Source organism: Phaseolus vulgaris, chromosome 2, assembly GCF_051622355.1.
Source record: "Phaseolus vulgaris cultivar YP4 chromosome 2, ASM5162235v1, whole genome shotgun sequence".
NCBI classification, from domain to species: Eukaryota; Viridiplantae; Streptophyta; class Magnoliopsida; order Fabales; family Fabaceae; genus Phaseolus; species Phaseolus vulgaris.
The window spans coordinates 5216922-5235606 of record NC_143499.1 but is presented as its reverse complement, the minus strand read 5'-3'; the positions used below and the strand labels follow the sequence as shown (position 1 = coordinate 5235606).

The 18685-nt window shown below is 32.8% G+C and overlaps 1 protein-coding gene across 1 annotated transcript; it reads left to right on the top strand.

The window, feature by feature from the left end:
- Positions 1-2348: 2348 nt before the first annotated feature.
- Positions 2349-17714, top strand: LOC137810468 (DNAJ heat shock N-terminal domain-containing protein). Its single transcript, XM_068611732.2, has 10 exons — positions 2349-2837; positions 3312-3371; positions 3935-4017; positions 4175-4334; positions 12797-12926; positions 13224-13382; positions 16441-16619; positions 16711-16791; positions 16880-17038; positions 17200-17714. Exons 1-10 carry the CDS (start codon positions 2751-2753, stop codon positions 17308-17310), a joined length of 1209 nt encoding a protein of 402 aa, XP_068467833.1. The 5' UTR covers positions 2349-2750; the 3' UTR covers positions 17311-17714.
- Positions 17715-18685: the final 971 nt, after the last annotated feature.

Sequence of the window (18685 nt, the reverse complement as noted above, 5' to 3'; positions counted from 1 at the left end):
GTAATTGTATGACTACGAGAAAGATGTATACATATTGCAAAAGAGTGAGTGATACCCAAAAATATTGTTACTTCTTACATAACTTTCTAAAGTCGTATGGTTAAAGTATCTAAATTAAAACTATTAGAATCTACATCAATATTGTATGTACCAATGTCAAAATGATAAAAATAACTAAAAATAAAATAAATCAGGCAAAACACAGAAAAAACATAATTTTAAAAAATAAAATCATGAAATCAAAACAACAAACTATAAGAGAAAAAAAAAACAACAAAATTGCAAATCCTAGTCCCTAAATTCTAAAACCTAACTCGTAATATTTAAATTTTAAATCATAAACCTTAAAATCTTAAATAGTGTTGTTTGTATACCTAATATTTTTTTAGCTTATTAAGTAATTTTGTCCAAATAGAAATCTTGTCCTTGGAGGGAATTGTAGGCTTCCAAAAAAATTTATTAAATGAGTCCTCATATTGTTTGTTTTCTTACTCCATCTAACAACTATAATTATAGATTTATTGTCATGCCATAATAATACTTCTTATAAATTTTAGTTCCAAATCTGTTGGAGGGTGTTGATTGTTATTTTTATTTGTTTCTTATTTGTTTATTACTAATGCGAATTATTATATATTCAATGATGAAAATCAACTTCTTAATGGAGCACGAAGGTTATATAAAATCTACATCCTTAACCCCATGCACTAACTTAAAACATTACATTGATTATTTCTTCCTGCACCTCTATATGTTCTTTTGTCATCCCATATAAAATATAAAAAGACATTTTTATCTTTTTGTGTCACTCCCATATTTTGGATTACATAATTCAAAAGTTAATCTCGAATTTGGAAATAACTTAAAGAGAGCTTACTTGAGTGTGCATACATAAGTATGTGGCCATGGGCTGATTGCCCTTTTTTTAATCCATAATATATTTTTAAAAAATGGTATTTCGGATTGTATAATCTAGAAGTCTGGATTTAAGAGTAACTTTTGGATTATGTAATCCAGACACGCATTTGAAAAAAAAAGGGCTTTCAGATTACATAATCGGAAAGTTAATTTAGACTTTTGAATTATGTAATCTATAAACTAATCATACATCTAAAAAAATGTTTTCAAATTACATATTCCAAAAGCTAATTAGGGATTTAGAAAAGGACTTTCGGATTACATAATCCAAAATATTACACAGGAACATTTTTGGAATATCAAAAAGTTTATGGAGGTGGGAAAAGAATATATGAAGGTGTAGGAAGAAACAGTCTCAAACATTAACCATCTCCCAAAAAAACCCTAAACACAAGACCGCATGCTTAAAAAATGTGTTCTAAAAATCGAAATCCAAAATATTTCTGAATAAAAGGTTTTGGAAGTATTTTTTATTTACACTCTTCTTTTGTGTAAGGTTATTTTTATCATTTTCAATAAGAGATTAGGTGCATGTTGAAATTGATATGGTACAGGGAGAAATTGTCCTAAACCAGACCACCAACCTGAAACCTAAAACCTCAGATATTGGACCTTGAGCTGGAATCTTGAACTCAGACCCAAGATTCTCAACATTTAACCACAGGCAAGTTCTTTCTACACCCAATCATTTTTAACCTGCACCAACATAATTTTTTATTTTCGAAAATACCTTTATTCCAAAAATGAAAATCCAAAATTCAAAATAATACATTCTGGAAAAGTTTATCCAAAATTCAAAATTCAAAATCTCATTTCGGATAAAAAAAATCCGTATTACATAAAATTCATTCCGGAAAAAAAAAATCCAAAAACATTCCAAAAAAAAATATGCATAATATATAACCCTATTTATTTAAGGGTATTTTCGTCTTTTCATAGTGAAATTGGGTGTACGTGCAGGAACTAATTGCCTTAACCACAAACCACCGTAGATCCAAAATCCCGTGCCTTATCCGAAACCTCTAATTATAAACACTCAACCCATGAACTCTATCCATTTACACTAAACCTCTTATCTTAATTTTATAAATCTTAAATTATTAACTCTAAATCTCAATCTCTAAACCTTTGGTATTTTGAAAACTAGTTATGACAAAACTCTTAAATATTTAAGAAAATATATTTTTAAATTAAAAAATTAAAAGTAATAATTAAGATTAACTTCTCTAATAATTTATTTAATTTTTTTAATTTTGAGAAATAGTTAAAATTAAATTTCTTTTTAAAGCGAACACATTGATTTGATTTAATTCAAATTTTATATTAAATTAAAACTATTATTTATTGGTTGTTATAATAAAATTAATTATTGTAAAATGGAAAATATTAGCCGTATAAAATTTGTAAATGTTGTAAGGTTAAAGAATCTTAATGACAATATTTAAATACAAAAGACCAGAAAAGAGTCTCCAAAAGCTGAAAGGACTAAGATAATATTTTAGAATGAGAAGATAAAAACATATTTTTTAAAATTTCTAAATTCATTTACCCATTATGCCCTCATATTTTGACCGAGCTTGTGTTTATCCACGAATCTGTTTTTTATTTTTTGTTTTTTAATAAATGGTTTATGTTATGTTATTTTATTTATCAGGACTTGCTACGCTATTTTGATTGGAAGGGTAAAAAGTCGGAACCACCGGGAGGCAGGGCTTCACACATAGAATTGCGCGGTTGCCGCAGTCAACGTCCCCGGGATTCCGAAGTCCAGAACAACCAGAAGAGGCGGAGAGGGTTTTTCTCATTGGAAGATCAATCAACTGGGCTTTGAGATGGTGAAGGAGACCGAATACTATGACGTGCTGGGAGTCATCCCTACGGCATCCGAAGCAGAGATTAAGAAAGCCTATTACATGAAGGTAACACTCTAGCTTTTCGATCTTTATTCTTGTTCGCGTATTTGTTCTCTCTTCATATCCAATAATGCAACTCATAAATTGATTATTTGACCCGATTATACGGTATTACGCTGAGCTACGTAACTCTTTTACTTTGCAAGCTATGTTAAACCTCAATAGATCCGTCTGTTCCCACTTAGCAGTTTAAATAGACAGAAAATAGCAGATGCGTATGTCCTATGGCTGGATCTGTCCATTTTGTCGAATTCAAAATGAGTTGTTCACTCGTGATGTTTGCTTTCTCTATATATAATACCAACTAAGCTTATGTACAATGAAGTTGAAATGCTTGTACATCCAATGGCAGTCTGACTTTGGAAATCTGAATATAATTTCATACTGTTTTGATGGTTATTATCTATTACCTAAATTTAAAACAAAACCAAGTGGTTTGATTATGTTATTTATACCTTTTCTTCAATACCTTATGTGCAGGCAAGGCAGGTGCATCCAGATAAAAACCCAAATGACCCTCTTGCTGCACAAAATTTTCAGGCAAGAATATTGTATTTCAGTTTAGGACTATTTAAATTTTAAGGGTACTGAATGCCATCCGACCCGGATTGCCTAGTTAATTGTGTGAAAATAATTTTCCTCTCTAACTATTTAATGATCTAAATATACTACTAGCCTTGCACCCGGAGTAAGTGAATCCTCACCTAACTAAATTAACAACATTAACTTATTTTTCTTCACGATGTGATCATTAAATCAACAACCATTTTTCTCAAGTTCATGTTATGTTAAAACATCACATAACTTGAATTCTCCATTCTAGTACCAGTCAGCATATTGGAATTTGCCTTGTTGAATATGAACATATACACCACCAAATGCTTATAATTTTTATGGAGTTTTATATTGTTCTGCTGTCTCTTATTGTCAATTTTCCCATTGCATGTGTCAAACATGTCTTCAAAAAAATAGGTAATATCATGATGTGTTAATACCATTATTCTTAATTCAACTGTTTTTTATTATATATTATGTATGTAGAGCTAGAATTTTAATATTGTTAAATAGTTATTCCCTACATGTTTGATACTCTGGTTTTTTAGGTTTTAGGTGAGGCTTACCAAGTACTGAGTGACCCAGGTCAAAGGCAAGCTTATGATGCTCATGGAAAATCAGGAATTTCAACGTCAGTTTCCTTTTTTAAATTAAGATATTAATTAATAGTTGAATATCAAACATGATAGGAAGTGGAAATTTGTAATCTTATTAATGAATTTTACAGCATTTTTTTTATAAAATCATTTCTCTTGTGCTAATTTATGTCTTTTACTCATTCTTTTCAGAGAAGCAATTATTGATCCTGCAGCAATATTTGCAATGCTTTTCGGTAGTGAGCTTTTTGAGGAATATATAGGCCAGTTAGCCATGGCATCAATGGCTTCAATGGACATTTTTACTGAAGGAGAACAATTTGATACTAAAAAGTTGCAAGAGAAAATGAGGGTATAATGATATAGTCTTTCTTCTAACTGCATTCTTTTCTTTTCTGACTTCTTTTTCTATATATGCTCGTGTCTTGTTAGAAATATAAGAAATATCTATATAAAAAACTGCATTCTTGAAATATCTAAAAATCTTGGAATATTTCTAACATAAATAAAAACTGCTTTGCTTTGTGACACTTATTTATTGTTGTGTATACACATCACCTCTCACTAGTTATCATAGGATTCTTAATGTGACCATGCATGTTTTAACTAGTTATAACACACTAATAGTCTAGTCTTGCCTAATTGTTTTTTGTTTTAACTAATTATAACTTCAATAGTCTAGTCATGTTTTTTGCATATCAGTAGCAACTAGTTAGGATAATTACTAACTAGTTGCTACTGATATGCAAACTTCACAAAGCAATCTCTCCCAATTTCTATGTCTGAGTTTTTGTTTCAACAGTATTGCTGGGGGGATTAACAACACTACTATAAAAAAATAAGAATAGGAATTACTAACTCTATACTGTTAGTTTTCTTTCCTCTATAATTATAATGAGATATTAGGACTTGTATAAGAAAGAGGTGCTACCTAATAACACAATAATCTGGTAACTATTTTAACATTTAAAGCTAGGAGAGTAGATGTTAGCTAGTAACAATGTTCTATTTTTGTTTAGTATTTGGTGAAGATGGGCACAAGTTTTTCTCTGTTTTGCCTATATCCAGTTACTAGAAGGCCCTGTTGAATTCTTGTTCCCAAAATGACAATCAGCCTTCATATGCTTCTTTGGTGAAAATTAGGATTAGAGGCACTATGAATAGCCGCTTGGTTATTGCCAGTGTTGTTAAATACCAGATGGCACAGCCATAACAGTATGGCGTGTCGTATTGGCAACCGTTACCATCCACTATTTGTACATAAATATCTCTGACATTTCTGTCGTGGTGCTTGCCATGGACATGGCATCGCTGTGGTTCGTGGCACCCATGGTGAAAAAATGTTTTTGGGGTGTAGTTTGGCCAATTTTCAAACAACCCAAAAAGCCAAACACCCTCAACTGTTTGCTCTACCCTGAAACTGCCATCAATACTAAACTCAAGAGAACCATAGTGCAGTCTTCTCCTTCTCATAGTTATTTTGTTAACTGCGCTGGCAACCTACCAACAACTTGCCAGTGTCCAGAACAATGCAGGCTACGTGAGCTATGGTCACTTCTTCCTAAGACTCATTAATTCGTTTTTTTTTTCTTCCTGTTTGTTTGTTTTTATTCTTGAGTCTGTTTCTTTTTTCTTTTCCTCTTTTCTTCTTCTTTTTGTACATTCTTCATAGCGTGCTGTGTGTTATTTTTTTTTTTTCAGTTCTCCATTTCAGTTGTTTCTCTCCTTTTCTCTTTTTAGCCATGTTCTGTTTTCTATTTGGTTCTGTTTTTACATTCTCTAATTGTTTTTTTCTCTCGTTTCCTCTTTTGTTACAGATGTTCCTTCTCTATTTGGTGCTTTGTATTTTACTGTAATATTTTTTTACTCTCTTTTTCTCTATTTTACAAAAGTTTTTTCATTTTGGTTATCTGCTTTTTTACAGTTCTCTGGGTTTTTTCTTCCTTTTTACAAAACATCTATTTCTATTTAGTGCTATGTTTTTTCCTTTCTGTAATTTTTTTCTTTTAAATTTCAGAATTATTTTTTTTGTTTTTAGATTTCTTCAACTAGGAAGGAACAAATGGTTGTAGTTGAAGAATCTGTAGAAGATAGTTGTGAGAAAGAAGAACTAGAAGTAGGATTGCCAAATGATAATTTGGAAATATCAGAAGAGGAAGATGAAGGATATGTCTCTTTGGATAATGAGGAGAATGATTATATTGGGTTAGAAAAGGGGGATGAGGATGAAGATTAGTTTGTAATGAGTCATTTTGGTTTTTAGTATTGCCTTTTTGTTATGTGATGACAATCATGGGATTGAGACTTTGATGAATGCTATGAATTTTAGTTTTATATTGGTTTTAATATATTTCCAATTTCTGCTGTTTTTTTTTTAGTTTATATACATGTGTGCAGTCCACCATGGCTTCTACCATATTTATAGGACAGATTTTTTGCTCACAGCTATTGGCCATTATCAGCTATTGATAACCTTGGTTGTTGCTTTGCACAACAATATTTGAATCCCAATTGTTACTTACAGAAATAATATTATGGTACTGTCATTCACATGCATGACTACAAAAATAGGGCCACCCTAACAAGGATGGAAGAAAACAAGGTTGTCAAAATTGCTTCTTTAAAAGTCCAAATTGTAGTATAGCTGGACAAAATAATCAAAACCATAGTCATCTGTCAATCCTCAAAATCTACCTATCAAAGAAGTGGCTCTAAACTTGTCCAAACTGCTTCATCGCATTAAATTTTTTACAAAAAGACACCAATGACATGATTATTGATACAATTTTAACCCTATATTGTTGATAGATAGTTATATCCATCATAGTAGTCAATAGTGTACTGTGACAGATCGGTAGTGACAGATTCATTAGCATTAGCGGCCATTGCAGATGCAATAGTGGGCAAAACAACAGCTTTTTCGCAGTGCTACCACGATTTTAGCTACAAAATCCCATTTTTACCTCTGAAAAAATGTTGAGGGTTTTTTTGGCAAATTTTCTAATGCATTTTTTGCTTTAGAAACATAATAATAGGTTTCAATCCTTTATTCCTTGACTGTTACAAAAAAATTACACGTTTTGACCTCTATTTCTTTATGCTTTTTCACATGTTTTCAATTCACATTCTGCAATTTTTTTCCCGTAAGTTATGTTCTTTTTCTATTAATTTCGTCATCATCTTTCATTTTTTTCTTTATTATGTTGGTTTTTTGCTCCTAGATTGTTAGGGAATGTGCACTTAGTAAGAATTTACGTAATATAAAATAATTTAAATAAACTATAATAACATTCAAATAAAAGTTAAAAATCTTATCACAATCCATAACTGCACTCACATAGATTTGCATCCCTGTAAAAATGACAATTTGACATCTGATTCTGATTCCAAAACTAAGGTCTAGCCTTGGTGTTATTAAAATGTGGCAAATTATACTTACATTTGTGTTTCAACATGGTATCTTAGAAGGATATAATAGTGATTCTCTTGAAAGTATTCCATATTAAGACGTAATAGCTTATTTCTTACTGTTTGTCTGAAGCCCTTTATTTTGTGGGCATCCTTTCTCCTTCACAACAGTGGGTTCTTGTGATGTTGGGGTTAACAATTGATGTGGGGTTTGTAATCATTATAATGACAAAAGAAGGATGCCAAGTTATTGATGGTTTGATAGTAACAAAACTTCATGCTACAACTGAACTTCAACTCGTTTTGCAGAAGATATATTGGTGTGAATTTGATCAATTTGTGTAATTGATATAAGCTTTATTAGTTGACTTTAGAAAGGGTGTACCAACAGAATAAAACACTATTGCCGTGGTTAATTGAGGGGGCCTAGATTATATTTGATTTTAGACTGGTTGAATTGCTTTTTGATTCAAAAGTTAATACAAGTTGGCCAGAGCCCACAATAGAGTTTGACGAGTCAACTCAATTTTTCTACCTAAAAGCATAAACTCTTAGGAGTTGAATTGTGAGCTTGACAATAATGTTTTAATTTGTGCATTGAACAAGACAGATGTTTATTTTTCTATAATATTAAAGTTGTAAATTAATAAATCTTTTTTAATCTGCACATTATGTTATAATTAGATTTGATATAAGTAATTATAGTTGAATATATACGTTGTTATAGATATGCAATGAACAATGTAAATTGTTATATGAGGTTATTTTTAAAAGCTTGTCAAATTCTTTTGACAAATTATTGAAATTCAATTGACATAGAAATAGAAGATGGTAGATTGAAAATTATAGGTGATTAAGAAGATCAAGTACATAAAGATTAAAGGCTTGTGGTTTTAGATGAGAGAAATTTTGATTAGTTAACTTAACTAGTTGTGAGGATAGTTTGTTAAATGCACATCTAAATGAGAGAAAAAAGAATGTTGTAAATGTCTAATTTTGTGATTAAGACATTTCTATTTTCAGTAACTGTTCTTGGTTTTTAAAATCATAAATTTCTCCAAAATCATGCAGCCTATGCCTCACCACCACCACACTCTAGCACTAGGACCAAAAAACAAAAGGAAGAGAATGAGATAAAACAATTTTCAGAAGTTAATACATTGTGGATACACTTGTTGAGTGGGTGAATTTATTTAGAAAACAATTTTTAAACCAAAAAGAGAGAAAGAAATCAAACATGGCCTAAGAATTTCACTCTCCAATTTGTATATACTAATTTATAACACTGGATTTTTAGTTTGTATTTAATTTTCGCAATAGCAGTCTTCTCTATGTTACAATACTACTCTCCCTTTTAGCAACAAACTAATGTATGCACTCTATACACTTTTTTCATGTCACCATAAAGAAAGGCTAGTAATGCCATACTTAGCAGCCAAACAGGCTTGAGTGGACTGCTAAATTATCAAGGGTGACCTTCATAGTGTAAAACTATTTACTCTTTACCTTTAAGTAGAGAAATCAAATCGCAAGTCTAATTTTGTTCAAGGGCATGGACATTAGAGAGGGTCTCAAATACTATGGTAGGATCAATGAAAGAATCTAAGAAGCTATAAAGCAACTAGTACAACTAGATCAGCCATCTTAAGAGACAACACAAAAATACCTTACTTATAAGTAGACTTAGTAATTGAAAAAATTAGGGAAGAAACCCTACTTGTGATTCTATTTTGCTATCTTTAGTCATGATTAAACAATGTCATTGGTGCCATTTTGAATGATTTTTTTTGCTCACAATGACTCGCTAACTCAATAGTTAACTTGTGAGTTTGCTCCAGTCTACTTCATAATCAAGTTTACATGGGAGTTTACACATAGACTAAACTCAAGCTCGTCCAAGTTTTCGACTTAACCTACGAGTTTGAAAACCATGATATCATGTATATAAGAATACAATCTCGTTTATTTTTATATTGCAATCAACCTATATAAAACAAAGCTTGTTGTATAGTTTGTGTTATAGTTATATAAATAAGGAACTAATCCTATTAATCAAGAGTATCTAGATTATATATGTATTATTAGGAACACTTTTATTTATTCTCATATAATATCTTTGTTATTAGAGGATATCAAATGTCTATTTCTTATATTGTTTCCTTTTTTTCTCAATATAAAACACCATGTTGTTTCGGAAACACGATTTTTCACGAGATACCATTGGTCTCAGAACGAATTTACACGTTTCTCTCTTGATCTTCATATGTATTTTGTCTTTGCTAATGCCCCTTTCTTTAAGTCTATTCCGTATTATACAGTTGTTCATTCGAGTGACGACATATGTAGTCACTTTCTTACCACCATCATGTTGGAACAATTGGCTCTATAGCGGGGGTTGAATAGAGTATGTAGACTCCTTCTCACAACAGACTAGACTATACCATCTAGTATCAAATTGAGCAAACCACACCACAACATGTTATGTCTAGTTCTCCTTAAGCAGACAACTTAAGAGGTTCCACTAAAGAAAAAAGGATTACACCTTCTCCAGCTTATCAGAAGTGCTTATCAGAAGTACACAAACCTCTCCATGTTACAGAGAGTACACCAACCACTCTTGGTTTAACCTGTCTTAATCTCCTTCTAAGATTAAGGCCTTTCAAGAAAATAAAAGAAGACAAACAGTACAATCAAAGCTGACAAGACAAAAATTCACTAAGTAAAGGATTACAAGTCTTTTGCACACGCCCACAAACGACACCTTAGAAAGTAAAGATAGATAGTCTTGTATTGCACTTGTGTTTTCTTCAATTTTATTGCTTTATATAGGCTTGATCAATTTGACTGTTGAGGCTTTTCTTGATATTTGCTTTATCTTCACAACAAATCTTCATCTTGATTCTTCAGGACGGGCTTCTTCAAAACTGCTTAAGGAAACAATTCAAAGATGTTTGAATATATGGCAATTGAATGTAATCAAGACAAATATGCATAACTGCACTAGTTTCCTTATTAAGAAGTTGTTAGACTGTTGATCATAAACCATTTTTAATTATAGATTTCATAGTCATTTGGAAAACATTTTAAATGGTTAATGTTTATCTATAAAAACTTGATCGTAAGGGCTTAGTTATCATTCTTAATTCATAATTTTCATTTTGTATGGTCTATTAGATCGTCTATTGTTGAGACTTTCTATAGATATTGAATGATCTATAAGATCCTCCTACTGAACAAAAACACATGTTAGTATATCCATATAAAATAATCATATTTAAATAAATAATACACATAGAATGTTTATTATCATCAAAACATATGGATGGTCTACTAGCATCAGACCGTCCAATGGGGTGTAGATCGTCTGGGGTCTTAACATGTCAATCTTTCTTCATCACCACCAAATGACTCTATCATAACTCGGGATTTTTCTCCAATACCTTTAGGTATATCAACACCCTTCACGACCTATTGAAGTTCTAGTATGGGATCCATCTTTGATGAATAATGATATAGAGGTCATGCTTAATCCTTCCCTGACACCATCTCCTGTATGGGGTTTGGTCTCCTTCAAAAATGATTGGCCTATTGCTATTTAAAAAGGTATACATTCTACCCATAACCCTCCTCCACACTATACAAACCTCAATTATCATCAGTTTTCTACCATACATTGTACTTGTTATCTTCTATTCCTATTCCTAAATCTTTAGATAAAGCTTTATCTCACTTAGAGCGGCAACAAGTGATCATCAATGAATGTGTTCCCTTCAAAGTAGTGGTACTTGGGAGTTGGTTCATCTTCCAGATGGCAAATCAATTGTTGGGTGTCACTAGTTGTTTACTCTTAAAACAAGACCTGATGGTAATATTGATCGCTATAAAGCTCAAGTCATTTTCAGAGGATACACAATACACAAAAATATGTTGCCAAGATTATACTAACACTTTCTCATCTATTACAAAAATGACATCTATTCGGCTTCTCTTTTCCATTGCAATTGTTCACTAGTGGACTATGTTTGAACTTGACATTAAAATTGCATTTCTACATTGTGATCTTAATGAAGAAATCTATACAGAGCAATCTTCTTGATTTGTTGCGCAATGGGAGTTGTCTAATATGGTATTATGTTGTCTGCATAGGTTCCTATATGACCTGAAGCAATCACCCCGTGCATGGTCTCAAAGTTTTGAGACTGTCATCTAGTAGTTTGGAATGATACAAATTGATGTCCATTCTTTGTTTTAGCGTCATTCTTCCCAAGGTTGTATCTATTTCATTGTAAATGTGGATGACATTGTTATTATAGCTAGTAATAAGTAGGGTATTGTACAACTAAAATAATATCTTGCTCAAAAGTTCCAAATAAAAGTGACACAATCCAAGGATGGTTTGGTCACATATAAGAGAAAATATCCTCTCACTATTTTAGAAGAAACACAACATTTTAGAAGAAGCACGGATGATAAAAGTTAAGCTTGTGAACACGTTAATGGATTCGAGTGTCAAACTTGTACTTGACCAAGGAGAAGCACTTTTTGATCATGGGAGATACAAATGATTAGTTTGTAAATTAAATTACCTCACTATGACTTGTCTTGACATCACTTTTGTAGTGAATGTTGTAAGTTAATTTTCAAATTCTCGTGAAATCTTTGGGATGTAGTTGTCGGATCCTAAAGTATATTAAGAAGGCTCCTACGAAATACCTCATTTATGAGGATAATGACATACTCAAATTGTTGGGTATTATGACGCTGACTTGATAGGGTAACCAAGAGATAGACACTCCATTTAATGGTACCGTGTTCTTGTTATGGGTAATTTAATATCGTGGAAAAGTAGGAAACAAAATGTTGTTGAAAGAACAATTGCAGAAGCAAGATGCAAGGCAATGACACTAGTCACTTGTGGTGAGCTCATATGGCTAAAGCAACTTCTTGAAGAGCTAAATTTATAGAAAAATCCCAAATGCACCTTGAATGTGACAACCAAGTAGCATTACACATTTGTAATCCTAACTTTCATATAATTTCATATGAGAAAAACTGGAGTGTGGAGACATCACCACTAGATTTGTCAACTGTAGTGAGCAGATGGCTAACATATTCACCAATGTCTCTAAAAGGACCAAGGATCGATCATATTTGTAACTGGTTGGGTATATACGACTTTTGTGCTCCAACTTGAGAGGAGTGTTTCAGATACCCAATTTTGACATCTGTTGCACTTTATTTAATTTTCTCTTTCAACAACAAAAGTTTTATGTGAGCAATAGCTAGTTCATCTTTCTTTTATTTCCAAAAGTTTGACATGGCCATCTTGAAGAAATTAAATCTTTATCCTGTCTTAGGTGCAGTAGTTTATTCATTGTTGTTTTGACAGATTTGTTCTTCCTACAGGTTGTTCAAAAGGAAAGAGAAGAAAAGCTTGCAGAGATATTGAAAAATAGACTCAACCAATATCTCCAAGGAAACAAAGAGGAGTTTTTAAATCATGCAGAAGCTGAAGTAGCCCGGCTATCCAATGCAGGTACTGTTCCCTAAGAATAATTCCAGGCATGCAGACATGAGGATGAAAACATTATATAGCTGCAAAATTACATTATCAATTCATGGTTACATTACATCTCATTTTGATGCTTTTTAAGGTCACATGTCAGTCTGTGGTTGTAGAAGTCATTGAAATTTATTGCTTTAATTGTATACAAATAATGATATGGTTAAAAGATTGACTTTACATCATTTGTCTAATCTTGAGTGTTTGAATATCAAAATAACATTACCAGGACTGTTGCTTTTTCTGAATTATTCAGTTGTTATTATACAGCTTATGGGATTGATATGTTGAATACCATTGGCTACATATACGCAAGGCAGGCAGCAAAAGAGCTAGGGAAGAAAGCAATTTATTTGGGTGTGCCTTTTATTGCTGAGTGGTTTAGAAACAAAGGGCATTCTATTAAATCTCAAGTTACAGCAGCAACAGGTGAGCAACTTTTACTTTAAAGCCTCTCTGAGCTGTGATACGGTTCTTGGTGCTAATCATGTGATAACTTCATATAATATCTGTATTTCTCTCTCTTATTTTGGATGTTGGGTGTTTCTTTAGACTTGGTGGATTGAATTGACCACCCATAAAGGCTTTGGTAAAAAAGTGAACCTATGCTTTCATGTAAAAAAGGAAAAACAAAGTATTTTGGATCTGCTTGTGAGTTTTATCAATCAAATGGATGATCTATCTGTATTACATTTCACAATCAATATGGACAATTCTTCACGGTTTGTTGGACTTCCACCTGATCTTGCTTCAAATCAAAATCAGATTTATCGGGACCCACTGCTCCCACCAGTGACAGTCCAAAAGCAGTTGTTGCGTCTCTTAACTTTACATGCTTTTGGATCATCTTCCACTTCTAGTTGGGATTCTTGCCCTTGTCTCACACTTATCCTATTGTGGAGGATGTGGTGGTCGTGGACGTTTTCTGTTTGCAACTTCTCTAAGAATAGGGGACATGTTGAAGCAAAGTATCAAATCAAAGCTAGGGAGCAGTGAGGTTTAGTCAATGTAGCCTAAGTCACTGCTTAGTCTTAGATATTACTATCTCTACCACGAAATATCATGAGTTTCTCCAGCTTTGTGCAACCAATGAGGTTGCCTCATTTGTTATTGCTATGGCACAGTCCACTAACCCTTCATAATAATGTCCCACAACATTTTCAGGGGATATAATTCCTACTACCTGCCATTTGATTAACTTCATGCCCTACTCGTTTCTAAATAATCAGATTTCTATTGAATCTTCATCCTATTCCCTTACAAGTCTTTAAGAATACATCTTTTTTTCATGATCTCACTCAAGGTAGAAATACATTATCTTCAAATTCCTTGAAATATATTTTTCTTGGTTAATTTGAGCTACGAATGTTTCTCTCTGTAACCTTAATAATGTCCGGTCTATGACTTTCTTTTGAAAAATACTTTTTTCTTTTCTTCCAGCTTTGAAGATGTTCTAGAGGTTTGACCTAAACTTCCAGTTCGAGTTGTTACTCTTGTTCAAGCATCACTTTCTATTCCTTAACCTCCTACACTACTCGCATGAAAAACACATACTCAATTGACACCACCTCTAACAAATCCCCCAACATCATCAATTGCTTCCACCATTGTTGCTTGCACCTGAACTTCCTTTAGTACTTCACAAAGGTATTTGGTTCACTTGTGCTTTAATCCTAAATGTGCTTTAAAATTAGGTTAAAAGGGCAATTAGGGACAAGGAGAACATGCTTTAGGTTTAAGGAGAGATTTGACCAACATCCTGAGAAGTAAGTTTTGATCCATTAGCTAAAGTAATAACATGAGAAATTTTAGGGTGAGAGATAGAAGAAAATAAGGAAGCATTACCAAAAATGTGATCAGAAGCACCTGAATCAATTATCCATGAACTTTGACACTCCAAGGCTTGATAAATGCAAACTTTTGACAAAAATAGAATGGGTGAAAGACTATGCTTGGGTATCGGACTTCAACCTCAGATATTTTTTATATTCTTCATTAAAGAACTTTGGCTTAGAATCTTTAGATTTTGAAATATTGGCTGCCTTGACAGAAAAGCCATGTAAGGAGTAATAATTCTCTTCGGTGTGACCCATTCTCTTACAATATGTCACGCTCCTCGAGGTGCATAAGACCCAAGTGTCGACAAACAGTGGCAGGTGGCGGATGACTACGAACAATAAATGAATAACTTGAGAAAAATACAAAAGATAGAGCATGAATTTTAGAGAGTGTATTTCCCTTTCTTAGGATCTCATATTTCTAATAACTTTGGAGACATGACATCAACTACAATGTATGAGAGAAAGAGAAGAGAATATGAAAAGATATATCTAGGAACTAGGTACAATAAGAAGCACACAACAACTTTACAATAAATTCTATTTAAGACAACTTAGAAGGCTTAATCACTTGAATATCATGAGGCCAAGTATCACATTTCCAGTTAGTGTGATTAGTCAATTCTTGAAGGGGTCCATGTGATAGTCATTGGAAAGTTTCTACTCCTTCGATACCACAAAAATGCACCAAGCCATGGATTAATATATGAGGACAAAGGCAATTGCATATTTGACACCGATTGGGTTGGATCACCATCAAACGTGAAGTCCATTTCTGGATATTATGTTCTAATCAGAGGAAACTTGATCCCCCTAAAGGAGCAAGAAGCAAAAAATGTTTCTAGTTCCAGTGCTAAAGTTGACTGCCATGCAATGCAATAGCTGCTTATGAGATTACCTTCTTAGGCAACTCCTCCAACAATGAAAATTTGAATGCAGTCAAGAAACTCGTATGCAACAGTCAAGCTTCTATTCACATTGAGTAAGATCCAGTCTTTCTGTGAATGGACCTAACAGAGATGTCGTCTGTCATTTTTTGGGAGAAAGAATGTGCTTTCAAGAGAAATCATCACTATCTTTGTTAACTCTGGTGACCAACTTGCAGACATGTTCACTAAATCCCTCAAGGGCTACTGTGTTCATAACAAGTTTGACTTAAATGACATATATATGCTCCTCCTAATGGAGAGTGTTAGAGATGTAAGTTGGCTACATTAAATAGAGAGATATGGTATGATTTGATAAGGAAATATCTTACCAAATATTTCACTTTATTAGGTATTGATTTTGTTGGTTAGTATTGTATCTTCATTATAAATAAGAGTACTCGTGTGCAAGCCTCTCTGTAGTGTCTGTTAGAAATTATTAATCTCTTTCATAATTCTTCCTTCTGATCCTGGGAGCTGGACGTTATATTCTTCCACTTCTTTTAACTAGAGATTCTTTTTTCCTTTTTTTTTTTCATTTGTACTGGTATATTTTTTTCTCCCGAATAAGCCCCATATCAAGGCTTTTATTTGGTCTGTGATACTGAATGATTAGTATTTGTCTCTAACTACTTACCTGTTTTGTTTTGGCTCTCGGGACTTGCTAATGTGAAAACATTGCGCAGGAGGTTGATAATGTTTTTTTCTTTGCTGTGGTTGTAGGGGCAATTGCTTTAATCCAATTGCAGGAGGATATGAAAAAGCAACTCAGTTCAGAAGGGGACTATACTGAAGAGGAGCTTGAAGAATACATGCAATCTCACAAGAAATTAATGATTGACTCTTTGTGGAAGCTTAATGTGGCGGACATTGAAGCCACTCTTTCCCGTGTTTGTCAAATGGTTGTTTTTTCTAGGCCAATGTCACTTAGTTGCATAAAGTAGATTTAGGGGCTGGCTATGTTTAATTTAGATCGTGTGTGATTCGCTTTAGGTTCTTCAAGACAACAGTGTCAAGAAAGAGGAACTACGTGCTCGAGCTAAAGGGTTGAAAACTCTTGGTAAAATCTTCCAGGTGGTTTTTCTTTCCCTACTCTTCATATAATTTTAGCAATATTGTATACTGATTATAAAATGATTCTGAATTCACGATTCCAATTTAGAGGGTTAAGTCAGCCAATGGAAACGACAATGAAAGTGTACCAAATAAGGCAGTGCACAAGTTGAATGGAAGTGAAACCAGCAATGATGCTTGTTCTCCCAGTACATCACCCAAATCTTCAAGTCCTGAATTTTCGAGTGATGCTTCATTTGCATCCCAGGTGCAACATTTCACGCTGATCCTTTAATTCTTTCTTTTCATTTGGCTAGAATACTGTCATATTTTTATACAATTTAGGCTAGGTTTTCTTTCTATTTGATTTATTTGAATGTAAATATTTAGAGTGACATGTTATACTTGTTTTGATACAAATGAATGTAGAGCCCCTACGTGGAGGCCCCGCACTTCGCTGGCATGCAATTTGATTATAACTTTCCTAGGCCAACCGCCCCACCGGGTGCCCAGAGACCTACAACAACCAGCAAGGATTGAATTTGATATCCCGTGTGCAGTTTTTTTTTGGGGGGAGAGGTATGTATCTCTCGTGTGGAATGTGCCTGTATCAGGGTGTGTTATTGTATGTATCACTCTTGTCGAATATGCCTCTATGTGCTGGAGATGGCATCTTTTCGGCGGGGACCGCATTGTGCAGTGTGGTTTTGCATGTTTAATAATTCTATACATAGATGAGGGGAAGATATTTTAAAGTAGTGTTCTCACTGCCAGCTGGCCGTGATTGGTTGCCATGTATTTTGAATAGTGTATTTTGTTGGGGTGCCTGCACTTAGGTTACATTAAGTTTCATAAGAGGTAGTGTGAGTCCATTTTAGAAGGGATTCCTGTGTAATAACTAAATTCAACACATGATATATATGTTTGGGTCTTAGTTTTATTCATGCTGGGTCACGTACCCCTCCAATGCTCGAGTGCCAAGTATGATCTTGGTTTTGATTAAATATTGTGTACGAGATCTTTAATAGTTCACTTGCTTAAAGTTTGTTTGCAAAACAAGTAGCCACTGAAACATTACTAAAACAAGTGCAAACAGCGTATAATCTTTAAAATTTCAATACAACTCTTTCATGTAGTAGACCGTGTAACACATTTGACGGTCTACCCTTTTGTTCTTTATTCTCTTTTTTTTTTTTATTCTTTAACTATGAAAATGAGGTACACTTTCACTTATTGAAGAACTTGTATTCAAAACAATTTCAAAGCTTCTTTATTTTTTGAGACATGGATAAACACAGTTTTTTCGATTTAGGCTTATAGTGAGGGTTAAAAACAAAAAAAAAAAAGAGTATAGAATCGAGAAGCTAACAAGTGGATTATCATGAAGGTAGGATAATATGGCTAGTGGATTAAACAAAAATCAATCATATCAGTTTATGCATGGAAATTACATTTGTAAAATAAAGAATCAAACTTAATTTTAGAGTATAAACAACATGAGTAAAAACATACCAAAAAGAATATTAGACACACCAAAAATGCGACTCAAGCATTTTTTTATAATCTTCTTTTCTTTGCACAAAATCAAAATATATTTCACAATTATCAAATCTTTCATTTCTTTATTTCAAATTACTACGTTGATATTTTCTTTCACAATCAGTCCTAGATTTTGTTCTCGCTTTTTTCTTTCAAATATTATGTTTCCAAACTCCGTTTAGATTTGTGTATTTATTATGACATAATGTTGTTGTAGAAGATTTTCTTAAATAATATCTTCGAAGAAGATTTGTTTTGTTTTATAAGTGTTTAACAAGAGATTTTCAATTTCAAAAATTCGAGAGAATATCCTTGTAAAAGATTTTTTTGACATATTTGCAGATTTTAATTCTCTAATTCTTTATCTTAGATTTCG